Source organism: Brassica napus, assembly GCF_020379485.1.
Source record: "Brassica napus cultivar Da-Ae chromosome C4 unlocalized genomic scaffold, Da-Ae chrC04_Random_6, whole genome shotgun sequence".
Taxonomy (NCBI): Eukaryota; Viridiplantae; Streptophyta; class Magnoliopsida; order Brassicales; family Brassicaceae; genus Brassica; species Brassica napus.
The window spans coordinates 1-24,841 of record NW_026014256.1 but is presented as its reverse complement, the minus strand read 5'-3'; the positions used below and the strand labels follow the sequence as shown (position 1 = coordinate 24,841).

Here is a 24,841-nt window from a genome sequence, read left to right as displayed (position 1 = left end):
CTACTTATATACCATGACTAATAATAGGTAAAATCTATAGTATACCAACTCCTCCATACTTACCATTTTGCTTGTCCTCAAGCAAAACAAGAGTATTCTTTCTGAAAGGGGTTTGAAAACAGCAGCTACTCACATGATTTAAAAACTCAGTATCATCACCTCTACAATGTTGCAGCCACTCAAATCAATATCAACCTTAGAGATACTGTATATGCAATATCCTAGCTTAGCAACCAAATCCATTCACTCAGCAACTTAACTAATCATGTCTGACTAACTCCTCTACTGACTTCATTTCTTGCATAAAATAAAAGTGTAGGCTTTATTAGGAGTATCGATCAAAGAACACATGGACTCTTACTCAAACAAGTATTTGGACCAACAAATATTATCTTCTCAACAGGAGTTCCTTTCCTCTCTCTCTTCTCACTTCTCTCAGTCAATGTCTACTTCTTTTGCGGGGTTGTTTTTATTCTCTCCATTGACTGAGATAAAAGACAGGCTTCCATGAATCAAGCCTTGACTATTGCCGCCACCAGGTCATGTTCACTTCTTTTTGACATATATCTATTTTCTAGAATTCTTGATGAATCAAGCCTTAATGGTTGCAGCCACCAAGTCATGTTTGAATCATTTTGACCTCTTCCAGAATTCTTTATGAAGCAAGCCTTAATGGTTGTGGCCACCAAGTCTTGTTCGAATCCTTTTTGATCTGAAGGGGAGAGAGAGTGGAATTATCAACACTTTTTCCAGACTTGTAGGAGGAATCCGATCCCTTGTATACCAAGCCCCAAGAAAAAAATTCTAGCTCAATTAGGTTAGAAGTCAGCTTTGGTTCCTTCGAACAATCTCAGCAAGTGTGAATAACTGGCGGATGATCCACTTTAGCATCTCTAGTATACCTTATGGTCAATAAATCTAAGAATGGTGCTAAAGAGTGGTTATAATAAGTATAAATCGAAAAAGTTCATTGTCCCCTTCTTAACTCAATTAAACTTTTTTGAAAGCATTTAAATAAGACTCACAAAGTAAATTGATATCAGTAAACCTTCACTGGGACTTAAATTACATTGTCCCCAGTGAAAATCCAGTCAGAGTTATGGTGAAAACATAAATCATAAGGACTCAATGTAACAAGTTGTATCGATACCTGACCGAACTTTGGATCGATCGATGGAATGATGGTACCATCGATCGTTTCTGGTGTTGTACTGTCGATCGATGTCGACATGGTCTCATCGGTCGATTTGGGCACACGTCTACTCGGTTCTTTTTCTTTCTTTTTTTGACCTGCAAAATTAAAAACAAAAATTAGTAACTTATAGAATAAAACCAATAAAATTACCGAATAGTGGGTTGCATTCTACTCAGCGCTTTGTTATAGTCATTTAGCTTGAATTTGGATGTGTGTGGCTAGTATGGAGGTGAAAGACTACTTGTTGGGAAGCAAGTGTCTACTGCTTCTTTGTCCTTCTGGAACCATGTACCAATGAAGCGTCTTATGTCCTCTTCTGCTCTTGTCCAGTGATTCTTCAATACTGCTATTGTGCCTTCCACTGTATGCATCCTCCTCTCAAGATGTCCAATGCTCCCCTGATGCATTCTGAGTCTGGCATACGTCTACTCTGAGATATCCTTCAATTCCTGATTGATTTCCTCTTTCATCATGTCCTGAGAAAAATTAACATTATCAAGAATATCTTCGAATGACTGTAGCCTTTCCTCGAATAATGCAAGACGAGAATCGATCGATTTGTGGGAGTCACCATCGATCGATTTCGAAGCTCGTGCTCTGGTCGTTTGTTGCTGCTGAATCGTGGCTATGTCCTGCTTCATCTCGTCCGTGCGTGTAGTCAGCCAGCTGATACTGTTGTCGAATGGGTAGTAGAGATCATCAAGCCTCTTGTAGAAATCATCTTATGACATCCTTAAAGCTCTGTAGCTCCCTTGTGCCCTCTCATCAACCTCTTCTTTGTTGTAAGTGCATGGCTCTGGCATGGACTGAGTGTATCCCTCTGCATGTTTTGGAAGACATATATAAGAGCGCTCATGCATTGCAGCTCTTTCAAGAATGACTCTGATGTCCTCCTTTGACACATGGATGCCTCTACCATCTACAACTCGTGCATATCCATGATCATCTCTGTAGACAATATACTCATCTCTCTTTTTACAATGAAATATGCTTTGTCCGTTCTGATCTCTCATCTAGGCTCTCTCCGAACTCTAGGCAATTGTCGATCGATGGTGGGACTGGACCGTCGATCGATTTTCGACCTCGTGTTCATTTCTGATACTCATAACGCATTTCTAAACCACAAGCCGTAGCAAACAGCTCGTCTATAACCCTATGCTGGTACTCTGGATCTCTACGTTGCTGAAGGAAGAGGTTGTCTGGTCCATTGGCCATCTCAGGGATGTCTGCAATATTTTCTCTCGATATTTTTTAGAACACGTCCATCCATAGCTCGTCTTGGCCTCATGGGTCCCTGAAAATACCAAATTCATCCGGTGTTAGATACCCATAATATGTATCATCTTCTTGTTTTACCTCGGATGTCGGTGTGGAATGAGGGTCGATCGGTGAGCAGTTGCCGTCGATCGATTTTGCTTCCTCTGTTCTGGAGGAATTAGGGGTGTTCAATCCGGATATCGGTTCGGTTTCGGTTCGGTTTTTTTGGTTTTTCGGTATTTCGGTTAGTAAAATATAACTACCATTCTAAATCCATATTTACTTCGGTTCGGTTCGGTTTATATACCGTCGGTTTTCGGTTTATTCGGTTTTTATACAAAAAAACATAATTCTATATTTTGGGATCATATTATATGAATTTTAGAGTCTTGTTGTCAACACATTCATTTATTAAAAAAATTATAAGTTTAAATAAAAGAACAAAAATGAAAAAGTGTTTCTATCATCTAATAAAATAATCAAATCTATAATTAAAATCAAAGCTCAAAATTTTGATAATAAAAATAAAAAACAAAAAAAAAACAGAAGCACGAAGCACAAAAAATAAGTTATTATATTCTTTCATATTTAGCGTTCATCAAAGTCATGTTTCTTCTATTAAACAAGAAACTCTATTCGTTTAAAGATAAAAAAAATGTGAAGAATTTCCACTAATTGTTATCATCAAATTTATAATCTTTATTTCAATTTAGTCAATGCTAAATTAAAGCAAAAAGATCAAAGAAGACTAAGAAAATAAGAAGCATGTTTGCGATGAATTGTTATTTAATTATAGTTCAAGTGTTTTACAAATCAGGACTATTTTATTACTGTAAAAAATATGGTAATAGTTATTAGCAAAAAAATTAACTTATAATTTTCATACGTTGTTATAAAATATATACATATTTACATGTTTCCATTTTTTTATCGGTTTTATTCGGTTTATTCGGTTTTATCGGTTATATACCGAACCATATCCAAATCCTGCGGTTTTTTAAAAAATCATATCCATTCGGTTTGTATGGTATATACCAAATCCAAACCATATTATCTATTTTGGTTTGGTTCGGTTCGGTACGGTTCGGTTTTGCCATATTGAACAGCCCTAGGAGGAATGATGGATAACTCTTTCTTCCATAGCAAGACTTTGGTGCTCAATAGCATGTTCCTCTCTGTAATCCTCATCATACTCATCAGAACGTAGTGCAGTATCCACTGTATAGGTTTTTTGGCAGCAATTATCTGCCCAACTCCCAATCGAGTAGTTACTGTTGGACTCAATTTCGGTTAATATTTTTACCGGGCCAAAGAGAAGATGGGCCGTACGATCCCGAGCAGAGGCAAAGTGTGACGCCCAGACCCGGTTTCCCTTACCGGCGGTTTGTCCTCAGTTCGCTTCCCTCGACCAAACTGGCCATATCCGAATTTTAATCTTAACTTAGGATTTTTATCCAGTTTTCCCTTAGGAGGTTCAGTTCAGATCCAAGTGTTCGCTAAGTATATCCAACATCCTAGCGAATCACTACAACAGACAGTATAATAAACATATACCTTACTGCCTCAGTGCTTTGTTATCTGAAAATCCATCCGAACACTCCGTCTTATCCAGCCAGCTCGATCAGATACTTAACCGAATCCCCTTGTTCCTTAGTCACTCAGCCAACCATCCCCACGTGACCCAAGCAAACAAAGAGAGACGGCTTGGTGTCCAACCAGCCATCCAGAACAGACAGTACGCTAACCTTATTAGCGTTCCAGAAACAGTCACGTGATCACCACCAGATCAGTCAGTACACAGTCGGCTCCACAGCCATCACTTCAGTCAGTCCTGATCACGTCGGGATCAGTCAGTACACAGTCGGCTCCACAGCCATCGCTTCAGTCAGTCCTGATCACATCCGGATCAGTCAGTACATAGTCGGCTCCACAGCCATCGCTTCAGTCAGTCCTGATCACGTCGGGATCAGTCAGTACACAGTCGGCTCCACAGCCATCGCTTCAGTCAGTCCTGATCACGTCGGGATCAGTCAGTACACAGTCGGCTCCACAGCCATCGCTTCAGTCAGTCCTGATCACGTCGGGATCAGTCAGTACACAGTCGGCTCCACAGCCATCGCTTCAGTCAGTCCTGATCACGTCGGGATCAGTCAGTACACAGTCGGCTGGCTTGGTCTCCAACCAGCCATCCATTCAGTCAGTTCTCTACACGGCTACCCTGCCATCGAACTATCCAGTTCCAGTACAAGTCTCAGTCCATTCAAAACCGATCCATCAAGACTCGGCGCAATGCCATAACCGGTACAGATCCTGAGACTCGATCCTGATTCCAGTCGATCCTCCTTCAGTATGGCACCGGTCCCGATCGCCTTCAGCGATCCGATCACGACAGTACCACATCTCTCCATGGCGAGGATCGTTCCAAGCACAGTATCCGATCCTTCCTTCAGTTCATCAGAATAGGCTGATAGCGTATGCTGTCGCACACCGATCACACCCAAACCGTACACAGTATCCGATCGGGGTTGATCAGATCAGGGCATCGAACCCAACTCAGGCCCGCGACCACTGCATCTCGATCTTAACCACCGCAGATAACTCCAGACGCCTCCCATCAGATCAGATCGGACAACGTCGCAGTGAACCAACAGACCTGCAGTCTCTACGAGACTCCGATCGGCCCTCCGGCCAAAGCTCTCTTGTTTCCGATCTGTCTCCCTGATCTAACAGTGTCGCAGTGAACAGACAGCCCAATGGTCTCTATCTGAGACCCCGATCCGCCTTCCCAGATCTTCAGTACGTCCCTTGGCTCAGTCCGCAAGGATCAGTACGCAACTAACCCAGACTCGCGGTCACCGTCGATTGCTCGGATCGGCTTTCCGGCCATGTATCTCACTTCTCGTCCCGTTTCTCCTTTCTTTCCTCTGTTTTCTGTCCCAGAACAGAGTAAAGCAGAGTAGAATAGAGCAGAACAGAGAGTAGAACCGAGATCCCCTTTCAGATCCGCCGGATTTCCATTGCTCAGTACGCGGCTCACCTCTTACGACTCAGACTAAGCCGCACAGGCACCATCGCTCTCCGACGGTTGGGTTAGAACCCGATCAGTCTGTTTCCGCGAACTCAGTCTCTCTCTCGATCCCCTTTTCTCTATGGGTTCTGTTCTCTGAAATTTTGTCTCAGAAAACCTGTATCCCCTTTTCCCTTCCGCGAAATCGCACTTAAGGGAAACGTATGGGCGGTTTCTCCACCAACCCCCACCGACAATCACTGTTCCAAACAGTTATTTACTTAACCCACCGACACCCCGCGCTCCAAGGTGTTCCATGCGCGAGTTTTTCCACTTTTCGGACTTTAACTGTTCCCGCCAGTTTTACTTAGGCGAAAACCGAACTAGAGCTGACTGATCCAGTCAACAACTCTAACCTTGTCCGAATCAGACTGATACTACTGAATCAGCTCATCTCAGCTTAGCCGACAGTCTTAACCGACTTGTCTGGCCGTCCTGATAACTTCTCGGTAACTGTTCTATTAACTGATCCCGCCATTCTCCTTAGCTAATCAGTTCATGTACAGCTCAGTCTCGGTTCCCGTTAGAACGTATACAAGTCAGTCCACACATTGACTAACTTGTCTCGGATGACAAGACCAGATGCCTTCTCTGAATCCGTCCAGCTTAGTCCAACAAGCTAAACTGCTATGTTCGGACAGACAGTATCATCTTAATCAGATTAGAACTATCCAGATGACATGTCCAACATGTCTGTCCCGTTGATCAGTCCGACCTTGGACTGATCCAGTTCAGACATCGGGACAGGGATGCTACAACTCTCCCCCACTTGGAATGAACTCGTCCTCGAGTTCAGCAGGCAATAGAACTTTGTTCTACCCATTCAGAACAGTCTCCCCCACTTGGAATAAATCCCAATCAAACGGCACTCATGCCCTGACTCAATGAACAGCCTTTCGGTCACACGACCATTCTGTGTCCAGACTTCCTGATCACAATCACGCTTGGAGTTCATTCCAACAGACTCGGTTCAGTGCACCAACTCACTAAGCATAGTAGTCCTTACTTCCGAGCAATCTTTTGGTGTTTGGTCATACACTTTGGCGAGAACGTTAGACTCCCAACAGTGCTGACCAGTTTACCTCAATTCTCGAAGTGTTAACTCACTATCTTAGTTAAGTTTTTCCAGCTTAAACCTTACCCGATCACAGTCACATATTGACTCAGTTTCCTTCTGGAACTCAGTTTCAACCAGTCTCAGTCCAATCCTGACATGACTGTTTGATTCTCGCACTCCAGTGTTCCGTAGCATGGCCTAACTCCGAGTACTAGGAACTTAATCTTTTCAGAACGCATGGATCTCATCTTGATCCTTACAGTTGTTTCCTTCGGATCACTCCCTGATCCTATCCAGTCACCGACCACTTATGATCGACTTCAGCTTTTCTCAGATCTTTACTGATCTTTTATTGACACCTCCGGATCATTCTTGATCCTTACAGACATTTCTTACCGGATCCTACGCTTGATCCCTTGCACAATTTTCCTTTCGGACTCTCAATCCTTTCCGGTTCACAACTTCAAAATTGCAAACTCATCTAGTTCCCATTGACTCAGTCACAGTTATGTCTTGGAAACTCAGCAGTTCCCAATGACATCAGTTCATACCATACGTACCGAACGCACATACGTCCTACAGACATGGGATGGCAAACTCTCACTAGTTCCCATCCATGATTTCATCGCGATCGGAAACCCACAGTAGTGAACTCCTAGAGTTCCAGTAACAGTACAGTTATGCCTTGGAAGGTACATCTCCCACAGACATCAGATTGGGTTCCCGCAGATCACAGTACAGACACGCGATGGCGAACTAATCTAGTTCCCACCGACGCGATTACAGTTACGTCTTGGCAACTCTACAGTTCCCACAGACGTCAGGACAGTACACGCGATGACAGACAGTCACGTCTTGGAAACTCTCGGTTTCCATAGACGCCAGAACAGACAGTCTCATTACAGTTATGCCTTAGCAAACCCATTCAGTTTCTAAGGCATATTATCACCACTCATCATCAATAGCATCTTGTACCTCCGAGTAGTTTCTTGATCACTTAACAAGTCTTTGGCAAGTACACTTGACTTCCAATCTCTTGTTCCGATGATCTCAACTCTCGGACAGCACAAACCTACTAAGACAATCAAGCTTAGATAGTCTTGACAATTCCATTGTCCTTTTCTTTGTATCCAGACTTGCTTACACTTGCCACTTGCTATGTGTAAGTCTTACGCAGATTTTTCCGAATCCTTTCATGGAACTTCCAAATTTCAATTTCCCGGACCAGCTTGTCCTTTACCTTGAAAATCTTAGAATCCATCTAAGCATTCTCAACAGGTGTCCCATTCGAATGTAAGTCTCGGTACTTCACATTCCAGCATCAGTGCCTTAGCCATTAGTCCTTAGGCTCTTCCATGGACGACTTGTCCAATTCAGTTTCCGATTCCCTGACTCTTTCAGGTTATCCCTTAGCAATCCAGCTATCGCCTTAGCCAGTTCATTGAGATTCCATCACAATCCTCGGACCACCTGTCCAACTCTGTTTCCGTTCACAACCTTCAGCTCATCCACTCGGCTATTCTGCCTTGAATCTGTCCGCTGAAGTCTTCTTTCCAAATTCAGTTAATGGACGTCTTGTCCATACAGAGTTAAACTCATCAGCTCCTTGGCTCCATATCCGACATCATTGTCCTTGTCTTACTTAGACTTTTCCGAAGCATCCTTGGCTTCCTCGAGCCACTTGATTCAATCCTAACTTCAGCAAGCTTATTATCCTTAAGCTTCAGAATACACTTCGTCAATCTTTCCCGTTTCTTCACTTCAGAATTCGGGTCCATTGACTTAAATAAACCTCTCGGTTGTTTCCAACTCTTAGGTAGATTTATTGGATAACTCTTCTCGAGTAATCCTGAACACCTTAAGCAATCCGATCATTCTCCAAATGATCTTAACTCAGACTTCATTCAACCAATCCAATCATTCATCAATGATCTTATCTCTGGTTCTTTACAGTTAGACTTTTAACTTACATTTGCCCATACAATGTGTAAGTCCGACTTGATCACTCCCAAGATCAAGTCTCTCATCAATTCTCCAGTGCTCGCGCTCAGCATTTTTCCGCGTCCATTCGGTCTAGACAAATCTTGAATAACCCTTCCAACTCTGTCCTAGAACCGTAATCGCTCTGATACCAACTTGTGACGCCCAGACCCGGTTTCCCTTACCGGCGGTTCGTCCTCAGTTCGCTTCCCTCGACTAAACTGGCCATATCCGAATTTTTATCTTAACTTAGGATTTTTATCCAGTTTTCCCTTAGGAGGTTCAGTTCAGATCCAAGTGTTCGCTAAGTATATCCAACATCCTAGCGAATCACTACAACAGACAGTATAATAAACATATACCTTACTGCCTCAGTGCTTTGTTATCTGAAAATCCATCCGAACACTCCGTCTTATCCAGCCAGCTCGATCAGATACTTAACCGAATCCCCTTGTTCCTTAGTCACTCAGCCAACCATCCCCACGTGACCCAAGCAAACAAAGAGAGACGGCTTGGTGTCCAACCAGCCATCCAGAACAGACAGTACGCTAACCTTATTAGCGTTCCAGAAACAGTCACGTGATCACCACCAGATCAGTCAGTACACAGTCGGCTCCACAGCCATCACTTCAGTCAGTCCTGATCACGTCGGGATCAGTCAGTACACAGTCGGCTCCACAGCCATCGCTTCAGTCAGTCCTGATCACATCCGGATCAGTCAGTACACAGTCGGCTCCACAGCCATCGCTTCAGTCAGTCCTGATCACGTCGGGATCAGTCAGTACACAGTCGGCTCCACAGCCATCGCTTCAGTCAGTCCTGATCACGTCGGGATCAGTCAGTACACAGTCGGCTCCACAGCCATCGCTTCAGTCAGTCCTGATCACGTCGGGATCAGTCAGTACACAGTCGGCTCCACAGCCATCGCTTCAGTCAGTCCTGATCACGTCGGGATCAGTCAGTACACAGTCGGCTGGCTTGGTCTCCAACCAGCCATCCATTCAGTCAGTTCTCTACACGGCTACCCTGCCATCGAACTATCCAGTTCCAGTACAAGTCTCAGTCCATTCAAAACCGATCCATCAAGACTCGGCGCAATGCCATAACCGGTACAGATCCTGAGACTCGATCCTGATTCCAGTCGATCCTCCTTCAGTATGGCACCGGTCCCGATCGCCTTCAGCGATCCGATCACGACAGTACCACATCTCTCCATGGCGAGGATCGTTCCAAGCACAGTATCCGATCCTTCCTTCAGTTCATCAGAATAGGCTGATAGCGTATGCTGTCGCACACCAATCACACCCAAACCGTACACAGTATCCGATCGGGGTTGATCAGATCAGGGCATCGAACCCAACTCAGGCCCGCGACCACTGCATCTCGATCTTAACCACCGCAGATAACTCCAGACGCCTCCCATCAGATCAGATCGGACAACGTCGCAGTGAACCAACAGACCTGCGGTCTCTACGAGACTCCGATCGGCCCTCCGGCCAAAGCTCTCTTGTTTCCGATCTGTCTCCCTGATCTAACAGTGTCGCAGTGAACAGACAGCCCAATGGTCTCTATCTGAGACCCCGATCCGCCTTCCCAGATCTTCAGTACGTCCCTTGGCTCAGTCCGCAAGGATCAGTACGCAACTAACCCAGACTCGCGGTCACCGTCGATTGCTCGGATCGGCTTTCCGGCCATGTATCTCACTCTTCTCGTCCCGGTTTCTCCTTTCTTTCCTCTGTTTTCTGTCCCAGAACAGAGTAAGCAGAGTAAAAGAGTAGAACAGAGAGAACAGAGTAGAACCGAGATCCCCTTTCAGATCCGCCGGATTTCCATTGCTCAGTACGCGGCTCTCACCTCTTACGACTCAGACTAAGCCGCACAGGCACCATCGCTCTCCGACGGTTGGGTTAGAACCCGATCAGTCTGTTTCCGCGAACTCAGTCTCTCTCTCGATCCCCTTTTCTCTATGGGTTCTGTTCTCTGAAATTTTGTCTCAGAAAACCTGTATCCCCTTTTCCCTTCCGCGAAATCGCACTTAAGGGAAACGTATGGGCGGTTTCTCCACCAACCCCCACCGACAATCACTGTTCCAAACAGTTATTTACTTAACCCACCGACACCCCGCGCTCCAAGGTGTTCCATGCGCGAGTTTTTCCACTTTTCGGACTTTAACTGTTCCCGCCAGTTTTACTTAGGCGAAAACCGAACTAGAGCTGACTGATCCAGTCAACAACTCTAACCTTGTCCGAATCAGACTGATACTACTGAATCAGCTCATCTCAGCTTAGCCGACAGTCTTAACCGACTTGTCTGGCCGTCCTGATAACTTCTCGGTAACTGTTCTATTAACTGATCCCGCCATTCTCCTTAGCTAATCAGTTCATGTACAGCTCAGTCTCGGTTCCCGTTAGAACGTATACAAGTCAGTCCACACATTGACTAACTTGTCTCGGATGACAAGACCAGATGCCTTCTCTGAATCCGTCCAGCTTAGAACAAGCTAAACTGCTATGTTCGGACAGACAGTATCATCTTAATCAGATTAGAACTATCCAGATGACATGTCCAACATGTCTGTCCCGTTTGATCAGTCCGACCTTGGACTGATCCAGTTCAGACATCGGGACAGGGATGCTACACAAAGCCCAACTCGCATGGCCGTGATCGAATGGACTGAGAGAATATTATCAGGTATAGAGTCAAAATTTTAATGGTGTGAATATAATTGAATTGAACCATTGGTCTCGTGTAACACCTATATATATATCAGAAATTAATAACCAACTCCCAGTCGTTTCATCAGTTATTGACTGACTTACTGAAGGTGTAATTAAACCTTAACAAACCTATTCTTTTGGATTGAGTTTCCAATAAATAATCCAATCCAAAGGTACAAAAAAAAACTATTTAACGGTCAGTTATTTAAAATGAAAAAGGAAACAACTTGGGTTTTAACAAAAAGAAACGAAATAAGGAAATAACGATCAATAAATGATCAAGTTTTACAAAAAAGGAAATTAAAAAAATCTTGCAAAAATAAGGAAATTAAGACCTAGTTTTGCAACATCGCTCTCTCTATATATATATCATGCTCACTCGTTCCCCCAAGGATTTCAATCTCAAAGTCTCTCTCTCCCTCTTAAGACCCAAAAAAAAATCATCATCTTTCTAATACGGAATTATTTAGGGTTTATTGTCGTTTGAATCTTCTTCTACTATTGCCATGGAAATAGAAGAAACTAATATAATTGAAGTTGAAACGAAGGTGATGAATCTAGCGCTAAACATGGAGTCTATGAACATTCTCTCTATCCGTGTACACAATCTGATTGAAGATTTTACCGAAGACGTGATTTTACATATAAGATCACGTTACATCCGCTTGGAGCCACACGGCTTCACGCCAAGTCATATCTCTGAACTCCTTCGTGGCCAACAAGTTAATGAATCTCAACACATAGGTGAAAAGATCGCTAATGAAATCAATCGTTCACTTAGTAATGATAAAACTCTCCGAGAGCCTGTCTTCGTGAACGTCGAAGTTGAATTCATCAAAGAGAGGCGTTTGGTTGTGCCGTCTGATGTTCCTGCTTCGTTTGACGTTTTACAGAGGTTGGTGGAAGAACATAGAGTGGATTTGAACGGAAATAAAGAAACTCTGTGTTCAATTTGCATCGAGGATTTGTCCAAGAGTCAACAAAGCGTCATTGAGATGCCTAACTGTTTGCATATGTTTCATCAAAACTGTCTTTTCGAGTGGCTTGGTCGGAAAAACTCGTGTCCGTTGTGCCGGAGATTCGTACGACCTAGGAATAGGATCAAGAAACAGAAACTCGAAAACGTTACAGGTTTCGATTCTGTTGCGAATTGTTGACACTCATCCTTATGTTAATTAATTCTTATAAGATGAAATTGTTTACAAGTATCATGAATTATTGACTGACTTACTGAAGGTGTAATTCATTATGTAACCAGATCACAATTAGATTTTTATTTTTTTAAATGAAAGGATTGTGATGATTAATCCTTAGCAATTCCGACCAATCTTAAAAGTAAGGTAATATATTACACATAGAAAACTCAAGTTGAGATCAAAGGAGTGTCAGATGGACTGGATCTCATCTTCACATTACCCCTGTTCTTTTCTCCGTCTGCGTCAAAAAAAAATACAGTTAGAACACAGAAACAATTTTTTTGGTGTTCTAATTAAAAGTAGACGCAACGGACAATCGGAGGCATGGAAAGGGAGTTGCCGCTGCCCCTGAAATTTTCAGGGTCGTATTTGATGGGTTGAACTTCTGGCGTTTATAAAACGAACAGCACTGTTATCGTTATCCTCTTTTTCGTTTGGCATGAGTTTTCGTTTCTTCATCTTGATTTCAAAAACACTTATTTCATATCTGTATACATTGTTTGAATAGGTATTTCTGCTTAGACTATTGATAGACTTTGTTTGGGTCAGTCTATCTAAATCCAAGACTCTCTTAATGAATACAAAAGGAACAAGCGATTACAGCTTTGAAGTACAATCTTAGCTTCACTCTCATGGGCCATGGCGAGCTACACTAAGATCATCAGTCTCATGTCGACTGAGAAGTCTTGACTCATGGCGTCAAGAACATACTCATGAAGTCCTGAATGAGTGGAAGACAATCCCAGTCATATAAGAGAAAACAGGACAGGATGCCATATTCTAAATCATTGTCGATTTACTCTTGTTTTGATCTCATAAATACTCCACTCACCAGATCAGTGTCGATTTACTCTGCTTATGATCTCATCAGTCACAGTGCCACATCCAGAGTAAATAAAACATCATATGGGATGATAAAGCGGTTTGGTTTGGTCGGGTTCTGTATCACCGATAATATGAGATATTTACAAACTGACCTCAATTGTCTTCGTCTCTGTGGAGGAGGATCTAGTAAAAAACGGGTTCTATCTATTACCGGATTTCGGATGCCTATTAATTAGAATCTCTCTCAATATCAACAGCTAAACCAGAATAAACCGAACGTATACAAAAGAAAAGTATCTTCTGGGTTGAATTCCGGTACAGATATCCTAATGCGAACAATTAGTTAACGTTCGGATTTTAGAAAAAAGGAAATAGTCAATGAATGATCTGTCTTTAAAAAAGGAAATAACCAAAATATCCTTATATACTACAGAACACTCATTCGGGAATCGATTTCTCTTTCACTATCTGTCTCAGCAATCTTCGTCTTTACTTTCGAAATCAGGGTTTATTTTTCTTTCTTTTTGTTTTTCTTGCGGCCATGGAAACAGAATTTGATACACCGAAAGTCTACACGCTGGTGGCAAACCTACCTAAAATATTCACGAACACAGTCGAGATCCTCTTACAAGAACTCATCCAAGACGAAACAGGAGTGGTACAAGTTTTAACATCGGATAACATCAACCTGAACCCAAGCGGCGGCTTCACGCCGCATCATCTCTCTCGACTCCTTCGCGACGAACAAGTTCCTGAGTCTCAGTTTCTAGGTCAAAAGATCGCTCTTGATATCAGTCGCGAACTTGCTAATGACGATTCCCTTAGAGAGCCTGCTTTCGTATTCGTCACTGTCATTTCATCAGAGAGACACGTTTGGTCTTTCCACCTGATGAACCTACTCCATCGAGAGGTGCTTCCGGTGAAGTTCTCCATAGGTTAGCGGACGAACAGAGAGTTGAAGTCAAGAAAAACGAGATTCAGTGTTCGATTTGTATTGAGGATTTGTCCAAGAATCATGCAAAAATCATTGAGATGCCTAAGTGTTTGCATAAGTTTCATCAAGATTGTCTCTTCGAGTGGCTTGCTCGGCAAAACTCATGTCCCTTGTGCCGGAGTGTTCCTTACGGCTTGGATCAAGAAACAGAGTCTTAAAAAAGATATCACATTAGGGTTTGGAGTTTAGAGATCGGCTTAGGGTTTTTGAATGATTTATCACATTGGGTAATATGTTTGGAAATTTTGTAAACTTTTTAGTATAAAAGTTGAAATATTTGTTCTCTTGATCTTATTGCAGTGTAACATATAACTGAAAGTACATATTGGACTTGTTGGCTCTTTTTCACTACTTTCATAGTCTTACATTTTCATCCATCATTGTTGCACTCATACTGTGTACTGAAAATTTCATACATACATCTTCAATCAATAGTCCCTTTCTCTGATCAGTAAGCATATGATCATACTAAAATCATCACTTTATTCCAAAACACTTCTGAACCTAAAAACATGCTAAATAGACTCCAAAACATAATAACTATATCCTAAACTACTTATATACCATGAATAATAATAGGTAAAATCTATAGTATATCAACTCCCTCATACTTACCATTTTGCTTGTCCTCAAGCAAAACAAGAATATTCTTTCTGAAAGAGGTTTGAAAACAGCAGATACTCACATGATTTAAAAACTCAGTATCATCACCTCTACAATGTTGCAGCCACTCAAATCAATATCAACCTTAGAGATACTGTATATGCAATATCCTAGCTTAGCAACCAAATCCATTCACTCAGCAACTTAACTAATCATGTCTGACTAACTCCTCTACTGACTTCATTTCTTGCATAAAATAAAAGTGTAGGCTTTATTAGGAGTATCGATCAAAAGACACATGGACTCTCACTCAAACAAGTATTTGGACCAACAAATATTATCTTCTCAACAGGAGTTCCTTTCCTCTCTCTCTTCTTACTTCTCTCAGTCAATGTCTACTTCTTTTGCGGGGTGTTTTTTATTCTCTCCATTGACTGAGATAAAAGACAGGCTTCCATGAATCAAGCCTTGACTATTGCCGCCACCAGGTCATGTTCACTTCTTTTTGACATATATCTATTTTCTAGAATTCTTGATGAATCAAGCCTTAATGGTTGCAGCCACCAAGTCATGTTTGAATCATTTTGACCTCTTCCAGAATTCTTTATGAAGCAAGCCTTAATGGTTGTGGCCACCAAGTCTTGTTCGAATCCTTTTCGATCTGAAGGGGAGAGAGAGAGGAATTATCAACACTTTTTCCAGACTTGTAGGAGGAATCCGATCCCTTGTATACCAAGCCCCAAGACAAAAAATTCTAGCTCAATTAGGTTAGAAGTCAGCTTTGGTTCCTTCGAACAATCTCAGCAAGTGTGAATAACTGGCGGATGATCCACTTTAGCATCTCTAGTATACCTTATGGTCAATAAATCTAAGAATGGTGCTAAAGAGTGGTTAGATAATAAGTATAAATCGAAAAAGTTCATTGTCCCCTTCTTAACTCAATTAAACTTTTTTGAAAGCATTTAAATAAGACTCACAAAGTAAATTGATATCAGTAAACCTTCACTGGGACTTAAATTACATTGTCCCCAGTGAAAATCCAGTCAGAGTTATGGTGAAAACATAAATCATAAGGACTCAATGTAACAAGTTGTATCGATATACCTGACCGAACTTTGGATCGATCGATGGAATGATGGTACCATCGATCGTTTCTGGTGTTGTACTGTCGATCGATGTCGACATGGTCTCATCGGTCGATTTGGGCACACGTCTACTCGGTTCTTTTTCTTTCTTTTTTTGACCTGCAAAATTAAAAACAAAAATTAGTAACTTATAGAATAAAACCAAATAAAATTACCGAATAGTGGGTTGCATTCTACTCAGCGCTTTGTTATAGTCATTTAGCTTGAATTTGGATGTGTGTGGCTAGTATGGAGGTGAAAGACTACTTGTTGGGAAGCAAGTGTCTACTGCTTCTTTGTCCTTCTGGAACCATGTACCAATGAAGCGTCTTATGTCCTCTTCTGCTCTTGTCCAGTGATTCTTCAATACTGCTATTGTGCCTTCCACTGTATGCATCCTCCTCTCAAGATGTCCAATGCTCCCCTGATGCATTCTGAGTCTGGCATACGTCTACTCTGAGATATCCTTCAATTCCTGATTGATTTCCTCTTTCATCATGTCCTGAGAAAAATTAACATTATCAAGAATATCTTCGAATGACTGTAGCCTTTCCTCGAATAATGCAAGACGAGAATCGATCGATTTGTGGGAGTCACCATCGATCGATTTCGAAGCTCGTGCTCTGGTCGTTTGTTGCTGCTGAATCGTGGCTATGTCCTGCTTCATCTCGTCCGTGCGTGTAGTGTAGTCAGCCAGCTGATACTGTTGTCGAATGGGTAGTAGAGATCATCAAGCCTCTTGTAGAAATCATCTTATGACATCCTTAAAGCTCTGTAGCTCCCTTGTGCCCTCTCATCAACCTCTTCTTTGTTGTAAGTGCATGGCTCTGGCATGGACTGAGTGTATCCCTCTGCATGTTTTGGAAGACATATATAAGAGCGCTCATGCATTGCAGCTCTTTCAAGAATGACTCTGATGTCCTCCTTTGACACATGGATGCCTCTACCATCTACAACTCGTGCATATCCATGATCATCTCTGTAGACAATATACTCATCTCTCTTTTACAATGAAATATGCTTTGTCCGTTCTGATCATAGGCTCTCCGTCCGAACTCTAGGCAATTGTCGATCGATGGTGGGACTGGACCGTCGATCGATTTTCGACCTCGTGTTCATTTCTGATACTCATAACGCATTTCTAAACCACAAGCCGTAGCAAACAGCTCGTCTATAACCCTATGCTGGTACTCTGGATCTCTACGTTGCTGAAGGAAGAGGTTGTCTGGTCCATTGGCCATCTCAGGGATGTCTGCAATATTTTCTCTCGATATTTTTTAGAACACGTCCATCCATAGCTCGTCTTGGCCTCATGGGTCCCTGAAAATACCAAATTCATCCGGTGTTAGATACCCATAATATGTATCATCTTCTTGTTTTACCTCGGATGTCGGTGTGGAATGAGGGTCGATCGGTGAGCAGTTGCCGTCGATCGATTTTGCTTCCTCTGTTCTGGAGGAATTAGGGGTGTTCAATCCGGATATCGGTTCGGTTTCGGTTCGGTTTTTTTGGTTTTTCGGTATTTCGGTTAGTAAAATATAACTACCATTCTAAATCCATATTTACTTCGGTTCGGTTCGGTTTATATACCGTCGGTTTTCGGTTTATTCGGTTTTTATACCAAAAAACATAATTCTATATTTTGGGATCATATTATATGAATTTTAGAGTCTTGTTGTCAACACATTCATTTATTAAAAAATATATAAGTTTAAATAAAAGAACAAAAATGAAAAGTGTTTCTATCATCTAATAAAATAATCAAATCTATAATTAAAATCAAAGCTCAAAATTTTGATAATAAAAATAAAACAAAAAATAAAAGAGAAGCACGAAGCACAAAAAATAAGTTATTATATTCTTTCATATTTAGCGTTCATCAAAGTCATGTTTCTTCTATTAAACAAGAAACTCTATTCGTTTAAAGATAAAAAAAATTGTGAAGAATTTCCACTAATTGTTATCATCAAATTTATAATCTTTATTTCAATTTAGTCAATGCTAAATTAAAGCAAAAAGATCAAAAGAAGACTAAGAAAATAAGAAGCATGTTTGCGATGAATTGTTATTTAATTATAGTTCAAGTGTTTTACAAATCAGGACTATTTTATTACTGTAAAAAATATGGTAATAGTTATTAGCAAAAAAATTAACTTATAATTTTCATACGTTGTTATAAAATATATACATATTTACATGTTTCCATTTTTTTATCGGTTTTATTCGGTTTTATTCGGTTTTATCGGTTATATACCGAACCATATCCAAATCCTACGGTTTTTTAAAAATCATATCCATTCGGTTTGTATGGTATATACCAAATCCAAACCATATTATCTATTTTGGTTTGGTTCGGTTCGGTACGGTTCGGTTTTGCCATATTGAACAGCCCTAGGAGGAATGATGGATAACTCTTTCTTCCATAGCAAGACTTTGGTGCTCAATAGCATGTTCCTCTCTGTAATCCTCATCATACTCATCAGAACGTAGTGCAGTATCCACTGTATAGGTTTTTGGCAGCAATTATCTGCCCAACTCCCAATCGAGTAGTTACTGTTGGACTCAATTTCGGTTAATATTTTTACCGGGCCAAAGAGAAGATGGGCCGTACGATCCCGAGCAGAGGCAAAGCCCAACTCGCATGGCCGTGATCGAATGGACTGAGAGAATATTATCAGGTATAGAGTCAAAATTTTAATGGTGTGAATATAATTGAATTGAACCATTGGTCTCGTGTAACACCTATATATATATATCAGAAATTAATAACCAACTCCCAGTCGTTTCATCAGTTATTGACTGACTTACTGAAGGTGTAATTAAACCTTAACAAACCTATTCTTTTGGATTGAGTTTCCAATAAATAATCCAATCCAAAGGTACAAAAAAAAACTATTTAACGGTCAGTTATTTAAAATGAAAAAGGAAACAACTTGGGTTTTAACAAAAAGAAACGAAATAAGGAAATAACGATCAATAAATGATCAAGTTTTACAAAAAAGGAAATTAAAAAAATCTTGCAAAAATAAGGAAATTAAGACCTAGTTTTGCAACATCGCTCTCTCTATATATATATCATGCTCACTCGTTCCCCCAAGGATTTCAATCTCAAAGTCTCTCTCTCCCTCTTAAGACCCAAAAAAAATCATCATCTTTCTAATACGGAATTATTTAGGGTTTATTGTCGTTTGAATCTTCTTCTACTATTGCCATGAAATAGAAGAAACTAATATAATTGAAGTTGAAACGAAGGTGATGAATCTAGCGCTAAACATGGAGTCTATGAACATTCTCTCTATCCGTGTACACAATCTGATTGAAGATTTTACCGAAGACGTGATTTTACATATAAGATCACGTTACATCCGCTTGGAGCCACACGGCTTCACGCCAAGTCATATCTCTGAACTCCTTCGTGGCCAACAAGTTAATGAATCTCAACACATAGGTGAAAAGATCGCTAATGAAATCAATCGTTCACTTAGTAATGATAAAACTCTCCGAGAGCCTGTCTTCGTGAACGTCGAAGTTGAATTCATCAAAGAGAGGCGTTTGGTTGTGCCGTCTGATGTTCCTGCTTCGTTTGAAGTTTTACAGAGGTTGGTGGAAGAACATAGAGTGGATTTGAACGGAAATAAAGAAACTCTGTGTTCAATTTGCATCGAGGATTTGTCCAAGAGTCAACAAAGCGTCATTGAGATGCCTAACTGTTTGCATATGTTTCATCAAAACTGTCTTTTCGAGTGGCTTGGTCGGAAAAACTCGTGTCCGTTGTGCCGGAGATTCGTACGACCTAGGAATAGGATCAAGAAACAGAAACTCGAAAACGTTACAGGTTTCGATTCTGTTGCGAATTGTTGACACTCATCCTTATGTTAATTAATTCTTATAAGATGAAATTGTTTACAAGTATCATGAATTATTGACTGACTTACTGAAGGTGTAATTCATTATGTAACCAGATCACAATTAGATTTTTATTTTTTTAAATGAAAGGATTGTGATGATTAATCCTTAGCAATTCCGACCAATCTTAAAAGTAAGGTAATATATTACACATAGAAAACTCAAGTTGAGATCAAAGGAGTGTCAGATGGACTGGATCTCATCTTCACATTACCCCTGTTCTTTTCTCCGTCTGCGTCAAAAAAAAATACAGTTAGAACACAGAAACAATTTTTTTGGTGTTCTAATTAAAAGTAGACGCAACGGACAATCGAGGCATGGAAAGGAGAGTTGCCGCTGCCCCTGAATTTTCAGGGTCGTATTTGATGGGTTGAACTTCTGGCGTTATAAAACGAACAGCACTGTTATCGTTATCCTCTTTTTCGTTTGGCATGAGTTTTCGTTTCTTCATCTTGATTTCAAAAACACTTATTTCATATCTGTATACATTGTTTGAATAGGTATTTCTGCTTAGACTATTGATAGACTTTGTTTGGGTCAGTCTATCTAAATCCAAGACTCTCTTAATGAATACAAAAGGAACAAGCGATTACAGCTTTGAAGTACAATCTTAGCTTCACTCTCATGGGCCATGGCGAGCTACACTAAGATCATCAGTCTCATGTCGACTGAGAAGTCTTGACTCATGGCGTCAAGAACATACTCATGAAGTCCTGAATGAGTGGAAGACAATCCCAGTCATAAAGAGAAAACAGGACAGGATGCCATATTCTAAATCATTGTCGATTTACTCTTGTTTTGATCTCATAAATACTCCACTCACCAGATCAGTGTCGATTTACTCTGCTTATGATCTCATCAGTCACAGTGCCACATCCAGAGTAAATAAAACATCATATGGGATGATAAAGCGGTTTGGTTTGGTCGGGTTCTGTATCACCGATAATATGAGATATTTACAAACTGACCTCAATTGTCTTCGTCTCTGTGGAGGAGGATCTAGTAAAAAACGGGTTCTATCTATTACCGGATTTCGGATGCCTATTAATTAGAATCTCTCTCAATATCAACAGCTAAACCAGAATAAACCGAACGTATACAAAAGAAAAGTATCTTCTGGGTTGAATTCCGGTACAGATATCCTAATGCGAACAATTAGTTAACGTTCGGATTTTAGAAAAAAGGAAATAGTCAATGAATGATCTGTCTTTAAAAAAGGAAATAACCAAAATATCCTTATATACTACAGAACACTCATTCGGGAATCGATTTCTCTTTCACTATCTGTCTCAGCAATCTTCGTCTTCTTTACTTTCGAAATCAGGGTTTATTTTTCTTTTTTTGTTTTTCTTGCGGCCATGGAAAAAGATTTGATACACCGAAAGTCTACACGCTGGTGGCAAACCTACCTAAAATATTCACGAACACAGTCGAGATCCTCTTACAAGAACTCATCCAAGACGAAACAGGAGTGGTACAAGTTTTAACATCGGATAACATCAACCTGAACCCAAGCGGCGGCTTCACGCCGCATCATCTCTCTCGACTCCTTCGCGACGAACAAGTTCCTGAGTCTCAGTTTCTAGGTCAAAAGATCGCTCTTGATATCAGTCGCGAACTTGCTAATGACGATTCCCTTAGAGAGCCTGCTTTCGTATTCGTCACTGTCAATTTCATCAGAGAGACACGTTTGGTCTTTCCACCTGATGAACCTACTCCATCGAGAGGTGCTTCCGGTGAAGTTCTCCATAGGTTAGCGGACGAACAGAGAGTTGAAGTCAAGAAAAACGAGATTCAGTGTTCGATTTGTATTGAGGATTTGTCCAAGAATCATGCAAAAATCATTGAGATGCCTAAGTGTTTGCATAAGTTTCATCAAGATTGTCTCTTCGAGTGGCTTGCTCGGCAAAACTCATGTCCCTTGTGCCGGAGTGTTCCTTACGGCTTGGATCAAGAAACAGAGTCTTAAAAAAGATATCACATTAGGGTTGGAGTTTAGAGATCGGCTTAGGGTTTTGAATGATTTATCACATTGGGTAATATGTTTGGAAATTTTGTAACTTTTTAGTATAAAAGTTTGAAATATTGTTCTCTTGATCTTATTGCAGTGTAACATATAACTGAAAGTACATATTGGACTTGTTGGCTCTTTTTCACTACTTTCATAGTCTTACATTTTCATCCATCATTGTTGCACTCATACTGTGTACTGAAAATTTCATACATACATCTTCAATCAATAGTCCCTTTCTCTGATCAGTAAGCATATGATCATACTAAAATCATCACTCTTTATTCCAAAACACTTCTGAACCTAAAAACATGCTAAATAGACTCCAAAACATAATAACTATATCCTAAACTACTTATATACCATGAATAATAATAGGTAAAATCTATAGTATATCAACTCCCTCATACTTACCATTTGCTTGTCCTCAAGCAAAACAAGAATATTCTTTCTGAAAGAGGTTTTGAAAACAGCAGATACTCACATGATTTAAAAACTCAGTATCATCACCTCTACAATGTTGCAGCCACTCAAATCAATATCAACCTTAGAGATACTGTATATGCAATATCCTAGCTTAGCAACCAAATCCATCACTCAGCAACTTAACTAATCATGTCTGACTAACTCCTCTACTGACTTCATTTCTTGCATAAAAAAAGTGTAGGCTTTATTAGGAGTATCGATCAAAAGACACATGGACTCTCACTCAAACAAGTATTTGGACCAACAAATATTATTCTCAACAGAGTTCCTTTCCTCTCTCTCTTCTTACTTCTCTCAGTCAATGTCTACTTCTTTTGCGGGGTGTTTTTATTCTCTCCATTGACTGAGATAAAAGACAGGTTCCATGAATCAAGCCTTGACTATTGCCGCCACCACAGGTCATGTTCACTTCTTTTTGACATATATATCTTTCTAGAATCTTGATGAATCAAGCCTTAATGGTTGCAGCCACCAAGTCATGTTTTGAATCATTTTGACCTCTTCCAGAATTCTTTATGAAGCAAGCCTTAATGGTTGTGGCCACCAAGTCTTGTTCGAATCCTTTTCGATCTGAAGGGGGAGAGAGTGGAATTATCAACACTTTTTCCAGACTTGTAGGAGGAATCCGATCCCTTGTATACCAAGCCCCAAGACAAAAAATTCTAGCTCAATTAGGTTAGAAGTCAGCTTTGGTTCCTTCGAACAATCTCAGCAAGTGTGAATAACTGGCGGATGATCCACTTTAGCATCTCTAGTATACCTTATGGTCAATAAATCTAAGAATGGTGCTAAAGAGTGGTTAGATAATAAGTATAAATCGAAAAAGTTCATTGTCCCCTTCTTAACTCAATTAAACTTTTTTGAAAGCATTTAAATAAGACTCACAAAGTAAATTGAATCAGTAAACCTTCACTGGGACTTAAATTACATTGTCCCCAGTGAAAATCCAGTCAGAGTTATGGTGAAAACATAAATCATAAGACTCAATGTAACAGTTGTATCGATATACCTGACCGAACTTTGGATCGATCGATGGAAATGATGGTACCATCGATCGTTTCTGGTGTTGTACTGTCGATCGATGTCGACATGGTCTCATCGGTCGATTTGGGCACACGTCTACTCGGTTCTTTTTCTTTCTTTTTTGACCTGCAAAATTAAAAACAAAAATTAGTACTTATAGAATAAAACCAAATAAAATTACCGAATAGTGGGTTGCATTCTACTCAGCGCTTTGTTATAGTCATTTAGCTTGAATTTGGATGTGTGTGGCTAGTATGGAGGTGAAAGACTACTTGTTGGGAAGCAAGTGTCTACTGCTTCTTTGTCCTTCTGGAACCATGTACCAATGAAGCGTCTTATGTCCTCTTCTGCTCTTGTCCAGTGATTCTTCAATACTGCTATTGTGCCTTCCACTGTATGCATCCTCCTCTCAAGATGTCCAATGCTCCCCTGATGCATTCTGAGTCTGCATACGTCTACTCTGAGATATCCTTAATTCCTGATTGATTTCCTCTTTCATCATGTCCTGAGAAAAATTAACATTATCAAGAATATCTTCGAATGACTGTAGCCTTTCCTCGAATAATGCAAGACGAGAATCGATCGATTTGTGGGAGTCACCATCGATCGATTTCGAAGCTCGTGCTCTGGTCGTTTGTTGCTGCTGAATCGTGGCTATGTCCCTGCTTCATCTCGTCTAGTGCGTGTAGTCAGCCAGCTGATACTGTTGTCGAATGGGTAGTAGAGATCATCAAGCCTCTTGTAGAAATCATCTTATGACATCCTTAAAGCTCTGTAGTCCCTTGTGCCCTCTCATCAACCTCTTCTTTGTTGTAAGGATGGCTCTGGCATGGACTGAGTGTATCCCTCTGCATGTTTGGAAGACTATATAAGAGCGCTCATGCATTGCAGCTCTTTCAAGAATGACTCTGATGTCCTCCTTTGACACATGGATGCCTCTACCATCTACAACTCGTGCATATCCATGATCATCTCGTAGACAATATACTCATCTCTCTTTTACAATGAAATATGCTTTGTCCGTTCTGATCATAGGCTCTCCGTCCGAACTCTAGGCAATTGTCGATCGATGGTGGGACTGGACCGTCGATCGATTTTCGACCTCGTGTTCATTTCTGATACTCATAACGCATTTCTAAACCACAAGCGTAGCAAACAGCTCGTCTATAACCCTATGCTGGTACTCTGGATCTCTACGTTGCTGAAGAAGAGGTTGTCTGGTCCATTGGCCATCTCAGGGATGTCTGCAATATTTGCTCTCGATATTTTTAGAAACAGTCCATCCATAGCTCGTCTTGGCCTCATGGGTCCCTGAAAATACCAAATTCATCCGGTGTTAGATACCCATAATATGTACATCTTCTGGTTTACCTTCGGATGTCGGTTGTGTGAATGAGGGT

The 24,841-nt window shown here is 40.8% G+C and overlaps 5 protein-coding genes across 5 annotated transcripts; all 5 read left to right on the top strand.

Annotated features, from left to right (window-relative positions):
- Positions 1-3,572: 3,572 nt before the first annotated feature.
- On the top strand, positions 3,573-9,662 carry LOC125594782 (mucin-1-like). The gene is made up of 3 exons (XM_048770860.1): positions 3,573-3,629; positions 4,214-4,648; positions 9,126-9,662. The coding sequence occupies exons 1-3, from the start codon at positions 3,573-3,575 to the stop codon at positions 9,660-9,662; spliced, it is 1,029 nt and encodes a 342-aa protein (XP_048626817.1).
- A 2,180-nt stretch (positions 9,663-11,842) lies between these two features.
- LOC125594781 (RING-H2 finger protein ATL34-like) lies at positions 11,843-12,430 on the top strand. Its single transcript, XM_048770859.1, has one exon. The coding sequence runs from the start codon at positions 11,843-11,845 to the stop codon at positions 12,428-12,430; it is 588 nt and encodes a 195-aa protein (XP_048626816.1).
- Positions 12,431-13,835: 1,405 nt separating this feature from the next.
- On the top strand, positions 13,836-14,234 carry LOC125594780. The gene has a single exon (XM_048770858.1). The coding sequence runs from the start codon at positions 13,836-13,838 to the stop codon at positions 14,232-14,234; it is 399 nt and encodes a 132-aa protein (XP_048626815.1).
- A 5,010-nt stretch (positions 14,235-19,244) lies between these two features.
- Positions 19,245-20,120, top strand: LOC125594784 (RING-H2 finger protein ATL34-like). The gene has a single exon (XM_048770862.1). It carries the CDS (start codon positions 19,271-19,273, stop codon positions 19,874-19,876), a length of 606 nt encoding a protein of 201 aa, XP_048626819.1. The 5' UTR covers positions 19,245-19,270; the 3' UTR covers positions 19,877-20,120.
- Positions 20,121-21,115: 995 nt separating this feature from the next.
- LOC125594779 (E3 ubiquitin-protein ligase RNF181-like) lies at positions 21,116-21,890 on the top strand. Its single transcript, XM_048770857.1, has 2 exons — positions 21,116-21,126; positions 21,290-21,890. Exons 1-2 carry the CDS (start codon positions 21,116-21,118, stop codon positions 21,888-21,890), a joined length of 612 nt encoding a protein of 203 aa, XP_048626814.1.
- Positions 21,891-24,841: the final 2,951 nt, after the last annotated feature.